The following is a 21,109-nucleotide window of genomic DNA, read 5'->3' on the forward strand; positions in this document are numbered from 1 at the left end:
CTCTGGTGGGTCTGAGGTTCAAGTCCTACTTGGAGTGCCTTGTGATGAACTGGCATCCCCTCCTGGGTGTGTCCCCTCCCCCCTCAGCCTTGCGCCCTGTGTTGCCGGGTTAGGCTCCGGCTTGCTGCAACCCCGCTTAGGACAAGCAGTTTCAGCCAGTGTGTGTATGTGGGGAAATGTTTCTATCTTCAAAAATGCAAAAGTCGAACATCTATAACATGAGCAATCAACGAACATCAGTGGAGTAATATTTTAAGCACTATTTTGTCTAGAAAGACCTGCTGTGAAAAACGACCACAAAAAGCACATTTCACCTTATCAGTACTGTACTCACTACACTCCACTCACATTGGCTTTGAGAGCTGGTGAACAGTGTCACCGCAGCCTGTCTGCTGGCTGACTGTACAAATTTAAAAAAAAAAAAAAAAAATGTTTGCCAATATGAGGCAGATTTCCAAACAGGTTGCCAGGGAACCTGAACTTACCAAAGATGAGCTGATCAAGATTTCAGTCTGTCAGGTTTGAATTCATCCTTGATCAGCTCATCAAATCTGAAACCTGAAGGGTTACAGCTGCTGTGTCTTTTGTGCTGAACCCCTGTATAGTCATTAAGCCTTATTTTTTAAATAACCATGTGAACATTAAAAATAAAATTGTAACTGCGTTAAATTCTTCAAAGACCTTCCTCGGTAATCTCAATTGTAATCTGTGAACATTACCATTGTGAAATGTAGCACAATGGAGGAATTTACACTATTGCCATTCGTGCAGCTTGTTGCCATGTGTCTTGTGGGAAATGAGGTTAAACAGTACCACCCCTTTCACCTTCTGAGGAGGCTCAGGTCTTTGGAGTGTGCAGGACTCTGTTGAAGATGTTCTACAGTCTGTTTTCACTACTGTTTTTTTTTTTTTTTTTTTTTTTTTTTTAAAAACAGTGAAATGCTGGGGTAGTAACACTACCACACTAGACGGCAGCAGGATCAACAAGCTAATCGGAAACGCTGGCTCCATGGCGGATGTGTTGCACTAAATCAACTCCGATCCATCATGGCATGACAATTCCCCGTCCTCTGTACGCCACCTTGGTCAAACACAGGAGCACTTTCAGCGGAAAGCTGGTCCAGTTGCTGTGTTCCAAGTTGCTATCAGAGGTCATTTCTAGCAGAAGCCATGAGGCTCCAAATGAGTCCACACACCGCCAGCATAGGCACCTCTTACTGACTGAGTGGCCACTTCAAAGCACCCTGCACCATCCCCCTTCACCTGCTCTTGGGTAAATACACTTGCCTATTATCTATCTAAATCATTCATCTGCATAACATCTAACTATCTCTGTTTCTTCAATTTACATCTACATATGATGTACATTGTATGCTGCAGCCAAACAGAATTTCCCTCTGGGATTAATTAAGTTTCATTCATTCACTGACCCTGAACCAGTACCGCCATCTGACAAAAACCCTATTAGGCAGCCTTGATTTTATAGACTTGCTAAATTTGCCGTTTCTGTTAATTCTTTACGTTACACCGCAAAAAGCAAAAACATATTGCACTTAAAAGTTAATACGATTAAATAATGACTGATGACTTTTGTTAAAAAGCCTGATTAATTTAAAAAAGGTTTCTGATATCTACAATTTCAGCTTCCGAGACAAATGTAATTTTCATGACAGCAAGTCAGAGTAGGAATAAAAGCTCTTTTATACATGAAAGGCAAAGCGAGTCTCAGTACGCAGAATCAAACAAAACCACGTTCTGGGACACCATGTAAGCCAGACAACTGAAAAGCAAGTGATACCACCTCCCAACTGGGAAGGATCCCAACTGTGCATTTCTCACCAGGTTTTTATGTTGAAGCCTTGTACAACAGCTCTTTCTTGTGATACCACTGGCAATTTAATGTGTACAATGAAGATCAACTTTAAAAGAGCCTCAAACTATGAAAAAACTGAACAACTCATAAGCTCTGAAGTGTTTTCCATGGTAAAAAATTATTTAACATTGATTCCTGCAGAAATTCTACCAGCTACAATTGTAAAATAATGGAAACAGCCAGCTGGTGATTAGTTACACTATTTATAATATCGAACATCTGGGAGAGCGGTGACAGAGGAAATGAACACTAAACATGGCAAAAAAAAAAAAGTCATACAAAAGCATTTATACATGCAGAAAGATGTCAAAGTCTTAAAGCACATATTTTCACCACCTCTTGCTGTACTGCACATGCTAATATTCTGTGTACTAATAGCTCAGTTCAGTGGTTATCTTGAGAAAACGGGGCACTGCGATCAGAAACGTGTCAGATATTCACACTATGATTATTGTGCACTTCTGGCCAAACAGCTAACTGGACATCAGTGCTGTGAAGGCTAAATAAGTGCACACACTGCATGTGGAGGATTCCTTGCCAAACTTACTTTACTTCTCAGAACATTAGAAACAATATGCTCTTTTAAGGAGTTCGCATTTGAACAATGCCAGAAAACATAACTTATACCCTGAATTGAACAACTTGATTCATCTCAACAATAACTCTATGAACAGTGCACAAACTATGGAAACAAACAGGTTCAGGGTAGGGAATGCATAAGCACTGCAACAGAACTCTTAACCCTTCAAGTGCATGAATGGAGTAAAACTGATTATGATGGGGCTTGCTACTCTTTCACAAGCACTCACTTCTTCCTTGGTCATATTCATACATAGACTTACATTGTGGAAAAATACGGAGAAGCATACAAGTCTGGTTTTTGCTCCAAGCAGGAGTTCCTTCCCTGTCTGCGCTGAGGTGACGGCTGGGTGCTCTGCACACATTCTGGCCTGAAACAGAGGGTCTGGAATGAGGGAGGACTCAGCATAACAGTGTGATGCATTAACAGATTAACACACATAACATATATACATATATATTCCTTTGAACTATCCATGGAGAGATGCTGCTGTTCTTCATAGTTCTCCATACACTTCACTTTGTTTCACTCACGGACAGAATGAGTTTCAGGACCAAAAATCTACAGTCTCTTTCCGTTAATGTGATGCACTCAATGTATTTTTCTGTGAGAAGTATGTTGCTTTGGAGAAAAGCATCTGCTAAATGAATAAATGTAAAATGTGGAACTAACATTTTAGGAGGACCCCATTTGCTTGTTCCATTTTTGGAAAAATTCAAGGCAAGTCTGTCCAGTGAAACATTTTATTTTCACAATCATCCCTAAAGCCCAAGCAAAACAAATTATTAAATCTCAAGAGATTCTTAGCTGCTCTGCTGTTGAAAGGCAAACAATTAAGTAGGTGAGAAAAGTAAAACTAACTGAACGACATTTACATTTATTCATTTAGCAGACGCTTTTCTCCAAAGCGACGCACATCTCAGAGAAAATACAATTTATACATTACATTAGGAGAAAGAGAGACATAGTTGCAGACATGCAAGTCTTAAGTAAACCTAGTTTGTTTCTTTCCACTTTATGCACCGATGTTCATCACACGAGCAGGTGCATAAAGCTCAGAACAGACTAATCCTGATCACCTTCCTACAATTTTTTTAAAAAAAGGTACACAAACATTTACATACAATACAAGAGTAGGGGCTGTGTAAGGGCTTAATGAACACTTTTTCCATTTCAAATGAGAAAACTAAACCTTTCCACGTTAGAGATTTTAAGAAAATTAGATACAATGGCATGTCCTCAGCTGGCACATTCAGTTCATTGCTACTGAAGTCGTACACCTCAATGAGGCATTACTAATTCAGATCTCAGCTGGAAAAGTGTCCTCCGCGTACGTGGCTACACCAGCGCTCCAAACCCCTCAACTCAGAGCATTACACTCCTTCCATTTCCCCTTCTTCTAAGGGGCGAAGAGGTACAAAAACATGAGTACATAAGCGGTGTTTCCGAGGTTGGGTCTGGAGCGTAGCGTTTCTGACAAGGCAGCTGCACAGAGCAGCACTCAACCCCCACAATGCAGACAAAACGGTCTCTGTCCCCAGTCTTTAATTATTAATCCTTTCGCCTCTTACACAGACACACACACACACACAGAGCCACTTTTCTGGTGGGCAAAAGAGGGGAGAGATGACACGCCGATATAGCTGGGACACTTCAATAGCTTTGAAGTACCGCCAGCGCATGTCATTAACGCGACTCCAGAACGACTTGCCGCGAGCTTTGATGTGCAGAGCTGCCGTCACTTACAGGCAGAGGAGCACACGGGGACGCGGTGCGGTCCAACTCTGTGACAGAGATAGCACCCGCGACAAATCTCCTTCAAAGTGCTTCCTGTCATCGGCCTTGCCGCAGACAGATCCCTTACCTCCTTACATGTGCAGTGAGACCCCAGTCTCCTATCGCCTTGCACTTCTACATGAACACCCTCTAAGCTTGTGACAAACTATCGTGTACATTATTACATGTCCTGGCCTTGTTTGCCTGCCTCTCACTGGTATTAGCAGAGTAAATATTAATTACCTGAAATGTGCCAGCAGTTTACAGAACTGCAACACTTTGCAGAAGAGAGCTCCTCATGTCTACATGTGGTAATTTAATATTCAGCAAACCAGACACTTTGCTTGTCCCTGTTACTGATCTGCCTACAAAGGAAACAAGTTGTGCTGAAGCGAAGTAAACCGCATTCCAGGTTTCTTCTTGTTAAAAAGATGGGGGGATTCATACATATTTATAATCTGAATAAGATCATTACAAACACATACACACATAGAAAACGTCTCTACCCCAACACCAACAGTTAGCAAATACCAAACCTTAACTGAAGAAGAAATGCACTGAAAACACACTCTTCTCACTTATTCCTAATGAGGCTTTTCACTAACACCAAAAAAAAAAAAAAAAAAAAAAAAAAAAAAAAAAACAGTAAAAATACTATATGCAATAAAATAAACTGACACTTTTTTTTCTGGCCATCTCACTATAATTGACACCAAGACATGATGCTAGGAAATGCTAATAATTTTGAACGCCACTGTGACTGAAGTAGAGACAGAAGACATCACGCACACACGTACTGCCCTCTTGAGGCTGCCCTACACCCATCCAACGTAAGACAGAAAAAACAATCATCTTTTTCTTAAGCTTGTAAAACTGAAAGCCACTATTAACAAAACAAAAAAAAAAAATGAGTACAAAAGTTGTTTGGCAAGACTCCCTATTCCACTTTTGGCACAAAACCCACTCTACATTGACCAAACACAATGTGGACCAAGCATAACATTTTTATTCTAGACATAAAAATAAAAACATGATTGGGGGAGCAGTAACAGAGTGGTAGGCACAAAAAATGTGTGCACTCACACACGTACTGAATGTACACAAACACGCATCAGTTGACGGAAGATTCACCTTCAATTTTTTGACGTTGTACTAAAACAAGCAAACATCTTGGAGCACATTTCCTTCTCCTTGTCTACAGAATCCTTGTAGGAGCTGCAAAGAGTGACAGTTTCATTTCTTGACAAAATGGGTCAGTAAATCATTTATGTCTGCTTTCATTACATTAAAAGGATATTTAAAACATACACTGCCAATTTCTTCAGCAAGTTGTTGATATCGCTGTCAAAGGGCCTTTTGGCCTGAGCCATCACAAGGTAATCTTGTGCCTTCTCATAATAAGTCATTTCCAGACAGGCCTGATGTAGAAGATAAAACAAGTGAGAATTCACCCGAGCTGACAGCTGAAACTTTCACTGTCTAATTACCTGAGAAGTACAGCATCTTTTTAATCACTTTACAACCATGATTGCTAGTCTTGCAGTACGGAGGAACACGATACCGTGGATGTTACATGTATGTTCCAGCTACTAAGCTTCAAAGAGACAAACATTTTTCAGGTTTATCATTAACTGTATTTTCTCCATTTGCTGTGACGCAATCACCAGCAGTTCCAGGTTCAGCCATTACTTGGCAGTAAAACACCAACAGTAGGAATGTGGAGCTGTATTAATTCAAATCGCTTCCAGTGTCTACAGCTCGTGCCTAGTGTTTGAGAGTGCTGCTGATCAATAAAAAGATGAGAAATATTGCACAAATGTACGGCATAAGTGGTTGGATTTGAAAACAAATCAAGTTAACCGCACTTCTGGTTACAACTGCATCGCTAAGTTAAGGACGCAGCATACTTGAAGGGAAACATCCATCTCTCCCCATAAAGACAGCCAACCTGAGCACAGCGGAAGAGGGCCTTGGTGTTCTCGGGGTCAATTTCCAGTGCTTTCTGGCCATACTGTAGGGCCTTTTGAGGCCTGCCCAGACGTAGCAGAGTAAGAGACAGGTTCAGTAGGACGGGCAGTTTTGTCGCTGCAATACTGTGCCGCTCCTCCTCATCCACAGGCTCCCGGTTCCTCAGCAGTGTTACTGCCTGAATATTAATACAGGACACAGAGAGACAGAGAGACAGAGCGATGACCTGAAGACTGAAGAAAGCTGTCACTAAAAAACGAAAAATTGCCACCTAGAGCATACGCCTCCCCACCTAACACAAGCCATCTCACTTTGTGTTTTGCCACTTCTAGTCATATTTCTGACAGGTGTTTATTCTGTCCATACGTAGAAAAGAATGACATCACAATTCACAAATGTTATAATTACTCTATTGCTTATTGTAAATGTCTGTAGAAAATGGTTTAAAATTCTTGCCATTTATTTGGCAATTTACTTAAGCAATTTCAGTGGACTACCTTACGAACAAGTGCTATAACAAGGCCCCTGTTAAAACCAGCAACCATACATAAGGCTGAAAGCCTGTACTGAACTAGTGCAACAGTCCAATTTGTACACGTTATATTAAGAACAGCATGCATGTAATTTAAGTGTGATAAAGCTTTTTGAATGATCTATAACACTGTCAGTTATTGCTTATTTTTAAAAAAAAGTCACTAAACCATGAAGGCTTAGAAAATTGTCTTTTCTTCCTGGCAAAATACTGGTTTAGTCAGGCACAGAGCTGTGGAAAATGCAGAGAGTACATCCTGTGACCAATTAAAACCACTACTGGGGAACTGTACACTTCTGTTTTGTGTGGGGCATGTGAAACTATTGGGAACTAATTTGAAATTTTTGCATTATGGTAAAATGTAAAAACAAAAAGCCGCAACCTGAGAACAAGAAACATTCAAGCATGCAAACTGTAAGATGAACTTGCAAGGGAACCAAACATGAAGATATGAGTGCTAATCTGACTTCGGTTTTATAGTCCCTTTTTTAGTTTCAAGCATGTAAAAATGCCACGCAACTCTTCATAAGAGCAAAAAGACTGTCTAAATATTAGCAGAAATAATTAAAGTTTCATTAGAAAAGGCATCAAAGATATAGGCATCTGCATAGCACTGATCATTCTAAATTTATGTGTATTCTAATAACCCATAATGCTGAAAATCCTATGATAGTACAATAGATGGCCTATTACATATAATGTACTGTATTTTCTTAGTAGCTAGTCCTTCTCAGCCAGCCAAAGAAAACACACATGAGCTGTGGTTAAGTAAACATGTGCAACGCATGAAAATTAATCACAGCCCTGCGCAGTCAAAACAGTGCATTATGTACACATAATAAACTACGCACGAAAAACTGTTATCCTACACCTTCCACTACCTTCTTGTAGCGGTCCTTGGCGTCCTCGTAGCGCTTCTGGTTGAAACAGTGGTTTCCGAAGCACCGCTCTGTGTTGACCACACTGAGCACGGCAGACAGAGGAGCACTGTTCTGCTGCTCCTAGAAAAGAGCGCAATTTCAAAGCCAAGCAAAAGAGGCAGGAAAACGGCCAACTGTATCCTCACAAATCACTTAAGCGCACAAAAGCGAGGCTTTAACACGGCCACATACCCAGCTACACACAGCGTCCACACATTTTCCCCGGGCCACATTTGATGCATTTTTTTTAGAGTCCAAAGCTGGAGGAAATTCCACATCCGGGTTAACCACAGATCAAGCAAATACCTGCTGCAGAAATAAATTTGCCTACTTGGTGGCCCAGCATTTATTTCAAGGCAGCAGACTGGAAGAGTGCTTTCGACTGTACTTCCAAAATGTGATTGTAATGTAGGCAACTTTGCTTTGGGAGAAAAAAAAAAAAAAAAAGAAGTGTGATCACAGACTAATTCCTATTAAGTTTTGTCCATTCTCTGGAGTTTGTATTCAATCTTTAACCATAGAGTGCCTGTAGATTTCCTTCATTTTTGTCTGAGCAAAAAACTATTAATCAGTACTAGAGTAAGGACCTGACTGTGGAGGACAGACACTACAAATAAACATGCAACCCAGAATCAGACGATCTGGTACAAGGGTGTCCCACCGGAGAGAGAGCAAAGAAAGCGTCAACTTCGGCAGAGTCCAGGAAGTCAAGGAGGTGCACTTCGTAGAGCAGGGTGGCTGAGGGAGGGATCAGAGGCGGGCAGCCCATATCCCCATACGCATATTTCGGCAGGAAGAGGAAGCGCGAGAACTCGCCACTCTTCATCGTCAGGAGACCCACTTCCAGTCCAGGCAGGGTGACGTCTGCAGAGCATCGGCGACACACTTAGCAGCAGGCGTCGACGCCAAGACGTCAGCCGAAGACCCGCGAGAAGCGAAATCAAGCCGACCGCTTCCGCGAGACTCACCTGTTCCCAGCTTCATCATCTGCGGATGCTTGAAGTGGGCAGTGCTCTCGAACGGTCTGTCGGAATACTCCAGATAGCCAGAGTACTGGACTGCGAACACACAAAGGTCAAGGCGGTGAGTCACACCGGCCAACCAGTCTTCTATGGAGAACGGCAACCGTTCGCGGTCCATTCCGGCTAGAGCACGGTGCGGTAACGGCAAGCGTCACGCCACCCCGGTCCACCCGCCCCGGCACGGGCTACGGCCGACGGCGCTTTTTTCGTTGCCATACCATACGTCACGAGCGAACGCTCGGTCGGCTCAAAAACGATACGACAGGTTAACGGGACGGCCGTCAAAAGCCTCCCGCGACGGTAACTCGAGGACCGCCTGTCCCGTAAGCGCTTATGTGGAAGTACGCTGAAGACGGGTTGTGTGGAAACTGAGGAAAGGAAAACAAAAAAGACAGAGAGACAGCAGAGGGCTGAAGGCAAGTCACCAAGAGCGAAACGACGATGGAGATGATGGCGCGCAAACTCTGGGAGAGAGACGGAACAACGGAGCGCTCTTGTGTCACGAGGCCCTGCCGGGAGTCGTTCTCCTGGCACCGGGCGGGCACTGAGGCGGGCACTGAGGCAGGCACTGAGGCAGGGCCTCGGAGGCGCGCCTTCGGCCACATGGGACGGATGACGGAAGGAAGGCGGGGCGCACAGACTGAAGCCCTCACGCCTCGTCCTTTGCTCTTACTGTGGACTGTCGCGTTGCGCGGGCACAGCCGGCCGCCGCCGTCCCCGCCGTGCACGAGCTCCTTGAGGACCCCTCCGTCCCCGGACACGTCCCGCATCTGAAGAGCCAGGCGCTGGAAGGGGCTCTGCCCGGTCGGCAAACGCACAAAACGTCAAGTATTCTGCAGTGTTGTGTTATTAAAAGGCAATAAATAATAATAATGATGATGATGACGACGCTGTGCGCGCGCACTCGTCGCGGCGCGGCGGCGCGTCCTCCGCCGTTCCGTTCGTTCGGTTCGGCTACCTGCACGCCCGCTCTCTGCCGCTCGCCCGGGTCTATAAACTGCAGGATTCTGGAAGACAACCCGTTTCTCGCCATGCTGCTTACGGCGGGCGTCGTGTTTCCCGCTTATTTAAACGTTACTGCTCCGTACTTTCCGCAGCGCGAGACGCGCGCAGCTGCCTCACCTCACCTGGCGTTCGAATCGGCGCGCGCGCGCCCTCCGGGACTCAGGAGCGCTCGCGAGCGCACGCCCTAGTGGCGGGAAAGTGTGGAAGGGCGGCACGCGGGAAAAACGGGAGTCGCAAGCGCAAGATACGGCGTGAAAGAGTCTTATTTTCATTCAGACACTTAATGTTAGGTTGCCAAAAACTGAACTGCGTGGGCATTTATTCATACAGCCGGCAGCTCTCTCGCAAGGCCACTAACTAACGCGGGGAAATTATTTGGGGCAAGTACCTTTCTCAAGGGAACTACAGCAGCAGGGGTGACCTCTGACCTCTAACCCCTACGCCACCTGCTGCTGCCCGCAAATATTGGCATAGCTGGCAAATGTACAACTGAAGCAGTAATGCGTGAAAGCAAGGACTGCCGTAGCGTTAACCGCTTTTTGCACAGAGGGATGCCTCACTTCTCTCTGAGGCCTTCAGACATTCAAAGGACTTTTTTTTGTTGTAAACCCAGGTTAAATTGTGAACCTTGTACATATGATAATATCAGGCTCCACATTTGGAATAATGAATATTTCCATCTTAAGCGGTTTCTTGTACGTACTTGCAGGCGTTATGCAAACGACCAAACGCCATTTATATGCATCTATGCATTTTTATGAACATTAACCCAGATAAATTAAGAAGAAATCAAGTATGCATGAGAACATACATCATCATCACGGTTTTTGGCGCGACTTCCCCTCTTCGGTTCCACTGCGAACGACACAAAGCCATCGGTGTTGAGGAAAGGCAGGGCGCCTTGCTCTACAAGTCATCGTGGTGTCCAGCAAGTGGGCAAGAAGTACCTCCTGGTCGCCGTCCCCACTGACCGCCCCCAAGGGTTTCGCCCATCTAAGAAGGTACTAGAATTAAAATGGGTAGCCCAAGATCAAGATATGAAACAAATTTATGCAGCGTGGATGTAATGCGTGTACTCTATCAGTTTATTTAAATTCATTTCTTTGTTAAGAAAAACACAGATTCTAAAAGTAAATTATATCTTTTATTAATATTTGCAGAATCAAATGTTATTAGTTCATCACTTTGTATTTTTTATTCATTAAGCATTATGAACAAATACTTGCACATAATTCCACCAAATCCCCAGGAAAACTGTCTTATTCAGTCCATAGAAAAATAACTCTAAAAACAAAGCAGAATTCAGGGTATACACGTTTGTACACCTACACGGTTTTACAGGGAACAGGTTCCTTCCAAATGGACGTTCCTTTCCTTTTTCGAGCGCATGTACATCCATATGGCATCAATTCTGACTTCTTCCCATTACATGTTTAATATTTAGTTTTATACTCATTAGAAAATCTTTTTGCTTACAGTCCAGTGGACCGAACTGGTCCGGTTTCCTTCGGTGTATTTTTACCACTCCCAGTAATTAACATTTGACGAGACGTCTTACCGCAAAATACACGATTTGACCACACGCAGCACCCTCATCTGAAGGCCACTGCAGCTTATTAATACGTGTGGATCCCGTAGCTCCCGAAAACAGTACGTGCATCAAGTGCAGGCCTCCGCCGTGGTCACACTTCCTCACACCCACTTTTCTTTCAAGGGCTGCACCTTGGAGCAAGAATGCGAATCGAATGGTTCTGGCCTTCTATTTAATAATGCACTATGAATCATTCTGAAGCACCTTTTTTTCTTGAAGGAAACACTTTCGCTTTTATGGAGACAACCATAAACAACCTGGCTGAAAACCCTTGAAATTAATTTTTACCAGTAAACTGTTGGAAGTCAAAATTCTGCACTTGACTGTGGGATCTGAAACTTTTCGGATCTTTCTGCATTTCAATGGAGAGCAAAAAGAAAAAAATACAAGAGCTCAGTGACCTCACACTGGCTCAAAGTATCGAGAAAAGTAATTCCTGAGAGTTGGCCGGCTGGTTCGAGGTGCTGGCTCAGAGGAAACGACACGGCCGTACCGTAGGTTGCTCGCGAACGCGCGCGAGACACCGTGTACATGTCCCTGGCGGCGACGTCATGCGAGACAGCGCTTTATTGCTATAGCCATAAAACGCGTGAAGCGATAGCTTGAAAAAGTGGTTAGAAAAATAAATTGTAGTGCAGTGGCCGTTCTCTGTGAGCCACAGCAGCAAACGGCACCGATGGCACTGCAGGCCGTGTACTGCCGGCATCTCCCGTAACCGTAACCACCGGTTAGGGCCCAGCGTTGGGTTTGCTGCCCATTTGACTTGCGGCGCCCTGGCTGAAGTGTACGGCGGGGCAGAGCGACACCCAACACTAGTGTAAAAGCGAGGAACTCGGCTCCTGATTCTGTGGGTTCTGCTTGGCACCAGTCGTCTCAGTAAAACACCCATCTTATTAGTGCCACGACGACACTTCCAGAAACCAAAATGAACACGAAGATGTGCTTTCAAAAAGAGCATTAACAGTTTAATGTGACGCAGTTGTGGTTTTGCTATCAAATCTCTGCATTAAACAATCATCTGCTTTATTAACTATATTAGATTTTACGATGAAGCCCTGAATGAAAGCCAGGACACCCTGAGGTCCACAGCAATAGGAACTGAGCTCATAGGCACTGGCATAAAATCATTTCATCCAGACACACGTCACCGAGTAAGAGCGAATACCCACAGAAGATGATGAAACCTGAGCTGTGATGCGAGGCACAGCATGAGACAGCACAGCACCCTTTCCATCACTGTGTATGTGGTACCACAATCGCAGCAGAAAGTTTTCTCCATACATACCAAGCTAAACTCACCATCAATTATTTGCATAACAAATTCACATTAAACTTGGTTGTGAGTACTTGCAGAATTTTTGATCATGTCAGTGTTCTCTCCCCCCCAAAAGTGTAAGTATGAGCACAGAGTGCCTGAAACCAATTTCAAACTGACACTCGGATCTGAGAAGTTGTTTCACATCACAGACTCCACAACTGATGTTCTGCGTTGCTTGAGGCAAGAAAGCAGACGCACTTCGAGAAGTTCAGCGCTCAAAGAGCTCCAGGGCACTTGATGCGAAGGCAGTGGTGGTAAGGGATTTGAGGAAAGATGTTCCGCCGAGAGAAGCCACTTCTCGTCGCCAATGAGAAGCGTCACGTCGACAGCATCCCTGTCCACATGACACCTATTGCCAGCTCTTCCAAGAGCTTCGCAGTGTACCAGCAGGGGAAGCATTAGAGCTGATCAGTCGGTGACACGCAGCATGTTGTGTACCCTCACTGCCGTTGCTACTCCAGTGCATTTCACCAATGTATGTCGCTAAGGTACGCTGACAGGTAGATGGGCCACACTGACAACTACACACAGAGCTTCAAATGGAGAACATGACAGTTACCTGCCTTTACCCACACCGAAGGGAAAACTAAAAGCATATTTATGGAAGCACCTCCTTTTCTGGCGGATGTTAGAGAATTTGGCAACAAGCGTCCGCGCAACAACTGCGCTCTGTGTACGAGTGACACCGACAACTCCAGCGACACCAGTGTGACCAGCAAAGGCTGCAGGAGCTCCCGCTTTCCACCCTCCCCTAGCTCACAACTTGCCATTTGGACACAACCAACACCCTGCGTGGTCCTAGAGGTAAATTGATCCAATCTGCCCATTAACTGTGCTTGAAAAGACAAGTTGGCGCCAGCCATTTTCATTGGCCAACGGGGAGCTGGGAAAGCGGAAGCACTGCGGTCCTTGCAGGAGAAGCCTGGACACTCTGGTCCCCTGGGCTAAATGCTGGCCCTGGAAGGACATGACGGCCGCTGTTGACGGCCGGCTGGCCGATCCCTCCCCTTCCTGCTGGACAGGAGGTGCCATTCATCGGACCCATGCGTTCAGCGTTATCTCTGCGTGTGGGTGTGCGCCAAGGGTGTGTCTCCGGCGGCGCTCCCCGCTGGGTGCATCAGGACCTGAAGACGTGCACGGCGCGCACCACGTACTGCCTGCAGATGGGGCACTCGTTCATGCGCTTGCCACACTTGCTGCAGGTGACCATGTGGCCGCACTCCAGCAGGACGCAGTCGATGGGCGAGTCCATACAGATCTTGCACAGGTTCTCCTCGAGCGCCGGCTGAGTTGGCGCTTTCTCTGCGCGGACAGGAGAGCAAGGGCATCCCGTCAGTGAGCGGAGGAGATGAGCAGGTCTCATGAAATCAAATGCATGGCCTTGCAAATAAACCCACAGAACAGTAGCAGAAGTAATAAATAAACCTTCAGTGTATTTTTCACAAGGTTTTCACCCCTGCCCCCTAAAAAGAGTAAAATTTACCTGAGCCACTTTTACTTTTGGAAGCTGTAAGAGAGGAAATGTTGAGTAAAGGTGTGTCACGAGACAGTTGCCTGTGCCCATAACAGATAAGTGTGTGAAATGGACAGCGTGGGTACAGACCGAGCCGCCGGAGGTCCTTGTGCTCGTTGAAGAGCCGCGTGACCCTCTCCATCAGCTCCCACTTCTCGCAGCAGCCCGCGTAGCTCACAAAGTTGCGCGCCAGGATCTCCTTGAGCTGCCGTACGCTAAGCGCCTCGATGTCCCGCACGCAGCTTAGGTCGGACAGAGAGGCCCTGCGCCCAGGGACCAGGTTCTCCTCCACATCCGAGGACTGCAGGACAGCAGGACAGCACAGGTGAGCGCAACGGAGACACTCGCTCACCGGATCGCAGCGCTCCGACGATCCCCTTTCGGGGAACACGTAGCGCACACGTGTCACCGTCTCACTCGAGACGCAGATGAAACCGGTCAAACGTCTGAGGTCCGGCGACTGACCGAATGATTTACGCAGGGCCCCAACCTCACCAGCACGACTGGGAGCGGAAGCCTGTCCGTAAGCCACAACCCGAACGCGACGTCACAATTGATGGCTCTCGCTATCGTTCTTTAGCTTCTGTAAAAAAAACTCAGGCAGAAGCTCTATTTGGTTTAAGAATTAACCGGAAGACCTTTATTTATTCCACTTTCTTTGGCTGCTCGTCCTGTGCAGGGTCACTGCTTTTATATTTATTCATTTAGCTGATGCTTTTCTCTAAAGTGACACACAATGTTAAGGTATTTACAATTACTTACCCATTTATACAGCTGAGTAATTTTACTGGAGCAATTTAGGATGAGTACCTTACTCAAGGGTACTACAGCCACAGGTGGGGATCAAACCTTCAACCTTTGGATCCAAAGGCAGCAGCTCTAACCACCACACTACCAGCTGTCTGTGGAGTGTGAGTTGCAGCACTGTGTGTATTTCTGTTGATCAGACTTTATTAATTATAATTTATTAATCCCCTTTCACTCAGGCTGCCACGGCAATGGCACCAAATGCAAGTCTTTGGACCACGGGAGGAAACGGGAGTAAAACACAGCGTATCCTGAGAGGCAGGGAGCACTGTGGACAGGAGGGACACCAGTCCATCACAGGACTTTTATTACCTTTTATTCACTTGACAGAACAAGCATAACATTTGGAGGCACGCGGCTGCTTTCCGTTCGCTTGTTCAAAGGCTACAGAGTCAGTAAAGGCCTAACAATAGTGACGCACCTTTAAGACCCCTTGACCATAAGGACAGCTGGTAGTACAGCATTAGAGCTTCTGCCTTTAGATCCAAAGGTCGCAAGTTCAATTCCCACCTCTGGCTGTAATACCCTTGAGCCTGGTCACTTACCCTACGCGCTGCACTGGAAATTACCCAGCTGTATAAATGGGTAAATAACTAAGTACCTTCACATTGTAAGTCGCTTTGGAGAAAAGCATCAGTTAAATGAGTAAATGGAGGATGTGATTTAAGACAACATTTTACCACCTTCGAGCTACATTAAAACCTCATTGAAAATGAGTGATGAAAGTATGTTGTCTCCCCAAATTCCTACTGAACACGTAACCCTTCAGGAATGGGTCTGACAACTCTCCATCCAGCCAAGAACGGAGCTGAGCTGCGAAACTGTGACCTGCGGCCAAAAGGAGTGCAGAACAGGGACGCGGGAACAGGAAAAGGTTCTTTCTCGTCTTCAGCATCTCCTACCTGGGACTCTGAATCCTCCTGGGCCTCCGTGTCCTCCTCCTGGACAGGTGTGTCCTCCGGTCTCGAGGCCAATGGCACGAACGGAGCCTGCGGCCAAATTCAAGAATACTCTCTGCAGCTGTCCACACTTTTACAGCCATTAACAGACAGCAATAACAACACCTGCCTGGTCTTCCTCCGGACTGCGAGGCCTCAGCACCACAGGGGCCGGTGGGCTTGGGGGCGTGGCCACGGCGGCAGTCCGTCGCTGGGGTGCCCCCCGCTGGGTGACCGCTTCGCCGCCACTGCTGGTACTGCTGGGGCTCCGCTGTCCCAACACCAGCTCCACGAGCTCCTCCTTCTCGCGGCACGTCTGCGTGGGAACCTCGTGCAGGTGCAGGTAGTCGAGCAGATCCTTCACCTTGAGCCTCATGAGCTCGGCGCGGTCAAAGAGGGTGCGGTGGAAGCGCTGGCACGTGAGGCAGAGCCGCGGGCGCAGCTCCAGCTGCACGAAGCAACGGCTGCAGAAGTTCTTCTTGCAGTCCACGCACACGTGCTGCGGAGAGTGGGTTTGGACACCTGACTGAACTGGAGGCACACAGCTAAGTACGAGCAGGTGTAGATCTCAGGTGCTCTTTGTCCTCCTCACTGTTCCTCAGCTTCAACTACACACATAAAGCATAATGCAAACATTTAATTTAAGAAGAAAAAAAAAAAAAACAACACTCGTTTAAAACGAGTTTCAACTAAAACACATTCTTCGTAACGTGTTGTTCCATCCTGGTCGCTCACCGATTCGTCAACAAGTTTTGTTTTCTGCAGACGGTGTCTACGAGGTCTCTGCTCTTTTCAAAAATGTCATACGTAAGGGCTCACTACGTGAGCCTGCGAAAAGAAACTTGCACAAGTTGCGCGGGAAAGGAATCCGGCCGGTTCTGCAAGTTGCGCGTCGGTGCAATGAGCCGAGAGGCGAGGCCGACCCTAGGCGTGTGCGGACGTATGGGGTGGAACAGGCTTCTCTTCAACACGTTCTGTGGAGAGCGTGGGAGGGGCAGTGCGTAATACCGTCGTCCGTTCTTGATCCCCGTGGGGAAATTCACTCGGGCTGTGCCTGCGACAGTCAAGTCACAACACGACTCTGCGGACTATGGGAGGAAACCAGAGCCCCCGTGGAAACGCTCGCGAACGCCGGAGAACGTGCAAGCTGCATACGGGCCGAACGTGGCTCGAACCCGTGTTCTCCCACACCGTCCAGGTGCTGCGAAAGGGCAGCTAGATGGAGAAAGAGTAGGGAGGGGTTTCCTTTCCTCCAAGAGCTGCGATTAAAGAAGGAGCCCTACCGTGGGACACGTAACACCAAAGGCGGTTTAAATCATCCTCGTTATAATTATTATATGCTTTTCTAGCTGATCTTACAATTAAAATCAATCACGTGTAGAAGGTTCTTTGTCTTTCCCTTCATTCAGTAAAGACGAACAAGACGAACATCTAACTGCTACCCAACTACCCAACTGCAATGGAGGCCAGCGGGTAACATACTGGTCCAGCGTGCTGCCTTGCCGCCTCATTGTTTTGGGTTCAAATCCCCCTCCTGCTGCAACACCTCGGTCAAGGGATAGATACAGTAACAATACGCTGCTATGAATATATTTAAGTGGTAAATCGTTGACAGCCAACATGAATTATCAAACACTACGTTTCCTTGGACTAGATGAAGGATGATGATGCTAATAATAATAACAACAACAACAATAATAATAATAATAATAATAATAATAATAAAGCATACTACGAGCTCAGTTCTTTACCAGAGAGAAGAAAGGTCCGTGTAGCCGGCCGCTCGGACGCACCGCGCTCGGGTCCTACCTTGTGGGTCAAGGTGCCAAAGCAGCCGCCGCACGCCTTGCACAGGACATCGGCGGAGGCAGGCGGCGGCCGGCCGCACCCGGAGCTCATGTAGGTGCGCCGCGCTGCTGTGCTGTCCTCCACTCTGGTACCGGCCGCATCCGCGCAGAACCAGCGGCAGCAGGACGTCCACATGCCTGCAGAGGGACACGCGGACGCAGCGAGTGAACCGAAGGTCCCCGGGCCGCTGTTGCGTCAGGGGTCGGACCCTCACCAGCCTTTGGCCCGCGCCTCCGGGATGGGGTCTGCGCCATGGGGACCCCGCTTTGGGGGAGGCACTGCTGTAGCAGAGACGCTTTGCCACAATTACATGCTGCGTTTGAGCTTCACAAAGTGCCCGCACATTTTATTGGAGACTTTACTGGAGACGTCGGGGAGAAGCGACGCGCAGAGACATGGCGAGAAAAGCAAAGGGGTCCGTCTCGAGGTTCGGGGAACAGCGCTCGACACTCGTTTCGGCGCTACGGCGTTGTCGCGCGTGACCTGGAAGCAGCAGGAAAGGGGAAGAAGCCCCAGGTTGACCTTTTCCTACACTTTAAGCGAGTCCTTCCACCTAGAAGAGCGACAGGAGCTGACCGACAAGTGCGACGCCGGTCCAGAGCTTGGACTTGCCTACCGAGAGAAGGGCTTTCCGGAGGTCACTCTGGCGCTACGAAATAACGCACACGGAAGCGCCCAGTACGAGTGAAAGTGTTCCGATCAGTCACAACCGTCTGATATCTGACACTCTTCAAAGTCGCCACCCTTCGCCTCGGCCACACCTCTCACTCTCCTGCCGTTCTCTTCAAGGAGTTCACACACACAGAGCTGCACGGACACATCACACGGGGGAGACGGTTGCCACGGAGACAGGCCGCACGGCGACTCGATGAAAGGCCACAAGTTCACTCCACTTTCATCACGAGTTGTTCGTACTTGAACTTTCCCTTGAATGAGGTAACGAAGAGAAACGTCTCACACGGCACACGTCGCTCCCGCCACTCGGCCTCCAAAGCGGAGCGTACGCAACGGGCCTGGTGGGGGGGGGGGGGGGGGGGGGGGTCCGCCGAGGGCCTTCTGGGGGCGTATGAAGCGCATCTCTGCTTGGAGAGCAACACAGAAACAGGTGGAGAGACAACGAAAGTATCGTTGTGTTGCTGATATCCACAACACTGAATGTGAGCAAAGTGAGCTCAACGTTTTTCAGCATTTTCCCCAATTACCGTTTTATTTTTTTTTATGGGGGGGCAGCACAAGAGACCCCGAGGAGAAGCTCTGCCGCAGACGTCGCTCCACACACACGATGCCTTTCCACGTCGGCGCACAGCGAGCTCGCCTGGAAGCAGCCCTTCAAAGGAGGCACCGGGGCACAGCGCTTCACGTCGCCACCTTCCCCGCAAAGGAGCCAGGTTTGAATCCCACCTCCGTCAAGCGATGCAGGAGAGGTGACCCTGCTATACAGGGGGCTCCATTGCTTTTAATATGGTAAGTCATGTAAAACCACTGTAAAACACTTTCAAGAGCAGAGCAGCGGTTCCTTTGCGTCTGTGTACGTTACCCAGGGCACGGAGGTAAAACGGAGCGAAACCAAGTAAGAAGCCGCGGCCGCGCACCGCACAGCCACGAAGGGCAACAAGGAGACTCATCGAGAGCGGTAAACGAGAGGAAAACGAAGTAAACAAGAGGTAAACAGTTGAAAGCGGTTCACCGCAGCGCTTCCTGCTGTGTAACTGACGGCTCGGGGGCCGGGGGGGTTGGGTACAGATCGCTGACAGCGGGCGCTCACTCGGCCCCGTCGCACCCCACGCGGAAGTCCAGTGACGTGTCTGCCTCCCGCAGCGCCCCGTACCGTGCCTTACTTTACATCACCTCAATCACCTCAACCCGGTCCAGAGGCGAAGCGAAACCCGAGCACGGCGTCGTACTCGTCCCGTACCGTACTGCAGCTCCTCGCGACATCCGCCCGCTGCTCGCCTTGTCCTCATTTAGCGGATGGTTGCCGCGCGCGTGGGAGGTTGCGTCTCCCCATTATAACCTATAGAAGAAGGACACGTGGACACGGCGCTCATTACGAACCTTTATTGGACACCTGGACACCGGGGCATAAAGCTCTTGGTCCGAGGAGCCCTTTTCCTCCAGGACTTGAACGTCAATCCGGTTCTCCCAACCTGCTTAGCGCCCCCCCCCCCCAGCAAACGCAGCCCCCCAATATTCCCGTAAATCGCACTTCATTCACACGTTGCCCACAATGCAACGATTTACTGCAAAACCACTGTATTTTCCCGCTCAGTCAAAGTCCCGGTAAAGCGAACCGGTACAGTAGCACACGATGGAGGGCGGAGGGACAGTTGGGTTCCAGTGCAGCGCTGTACTGCGTTTACCCTGCGTTTACAGCGTGTTTACGGTGTAACGCTCAGTCCGTCGTGTAGTTAGTGCTCCTTGTACACTTTGTACGCCGCACTCGTGCGTCTACTGCGTTGTCCCGAACGGGTGTACAAACCAGGGCCAGGGTATCCAGGGTATCTTCGGTGCTCCTGCGCTCCCCCCAGTACAGAGGGTCCAGTGTCTAGGGGTCCTGGCGCCGCTGGTGGACCAGCTGTACTCAACATTGTTACATTCGCACCTGCCTTATTCTACGTCATTTTTACACACACTACAATTTTTGGATTCCTTTCACCTCTATCTATAATCATCATCATACGCACTTTTTCACCACCACCAGCAGTATTAAATAAATCACGTACCCACCCGACACCCTTCCCAGTGACCTACCGTGTTTGTACCGTGTTTGTACCCTGTGCACTGCGCTTACACCCATGGCATCACGGTACCATCCAGTCACCACCAGCGTACCTGTCCCTTCATGGCGCTCAAGGGCACTAGCAGGGGTGGGATTCGAACCCGTGACCTTCTGCTCGGGACACACAGGAGCACCAGGCTGCGGGAACTAGGCGGCCACTGCGGGGCCAGGGAGACGTCGTCATCAATGTGGGACACGCGCCAGCCACGGCACGAGGGTCCCCACACAGCACCACGGGAAGTCAGCGCGGCCGGCTTCCAGAAAGTTCTGGAGGAGGAGCCCAGCTACAGGACACAGACAGACACGCGTCCACCGCGCGCTCTCTCTCTCTGTGTGTCTGTCACGCACGGCCCGGTCCCGGGGCTCCTCTGCCAGCGCGCTCGCGACCACCCGACCCCTGCACCGTGCATGCGCGCTCGCGCTAGGCTAGTCTAGTACCTATGTGGAGCAAGCGCTCCTCCGAGACGCGGCCGCCTCCCTCTCCCGATCCATCGCCTCCTCCTCCTCCTCCTCCTCCTCCTCCTCCAACGTTAGCGCTTCCACAGCTTCACGAGTCGCGGGCAGTAATCCGTGTCCGCGGGAAATCCGTATCCATAGCGACAGCCGCTCTCAGACGCGCACTCGACTCGCGGGGACGCG

At 48.4% G+C, this 21,109-nt stretch overlaps 2 protein-coding genes across 7 annotated transcripts; both read right to left on the reverse strand.

Moving 5' to 3' along the window:
- Positions 1-2,059: 2,059 nt before the first annotated feature.
- On the reverse strand, positions 2,060-9,818 carry fkbp6 (FKBP prolyl isomerase 6). Its single transcript, XM_029250622.1, has 9 exons — positions 9,630-9,818; positions 9,345-9,468; positions 8,618-8,707; positions 8,311-8,513; positions 7,611-7,730; positions 6,178-6,375; positions 5,538-5,647; positions 5,361-5,444; positions 2,060-2,823 (listed from the first exon to the last, which is right to left on the reverse strand). The coding sequence occupies exons 1-8, from the start codon at positions 9,702-9,704 to the stop codon at positions 5,363-5,365; spliced, it is 1,002 nt and encodes a 333-aa protein (XP_029106455.1). The 5' UTR covers positions 9,705-9,818; the 3' UTR covers positions 2,060-2,823; positions 5,361-5,362.
- Positions 9,819-10,909: 1,091 nt separating this feature from the next.
- On the reverse strand, positions 10,910-20,975 carry LOC108924744 (E3 ubiquitin-protein ligase rififylin). 6 transcript variants are annotated; one of them, XM_029250248.1, is made up of 7 exons: positions 20,909-20,975; positions 17,653-17,828; positions 15,974-16,342; positions 15,808-15,894; positions 14,189-14,399; positions 14,069-14,092; positions 10,910-13,887 (listed from the first exon to the last, which is right to left on the reverse strand). In XM_029250248.1, exons 2-7 carry the CDS (start codon positions 17,824-17,826, stop codon positions 13,703-13,705), a joined length of 1,050 nt encoding a protein of 349 aa, XP_029106081.1. In that variant the 5' UTR covers positions 17,827-17,828; positions 20,909-20,975; the 3' UTR covers positions 10,910-13,702. The 6 variants fall into 6 exon arrangements, with proteins under 6 accessions (XP_029106081.1, XP_029106082.1, XP_029106079.1 ...); XM_029250249.1 differs by lacking the exon at positions 20,909-20,975 and adding an exon at positions 20,524-20,564; XM_029250246.1 differs by lacking the exon at positions 20,909-20,975 and adding an exon at positions 20,443-20,515.
- Between the last annotated feature and the right edge of the window lie 134 nt (positions 20,976-21,109).

The sequence above is a fragment of the Scleropages formosus genome, chromosome 3 (assembly GCF_900964775.1).
Source record: "Scleropages formosus chromosome 3, fSclFor1.1, whole genome shotgun sequence".
NCBI classification, from domain to species: Eukaryota; Metazoa; Chordata; class Actinopteri; order Osteoglossiformes; family Osteoglossidae; genus Scleropages; species Scleropages formosus.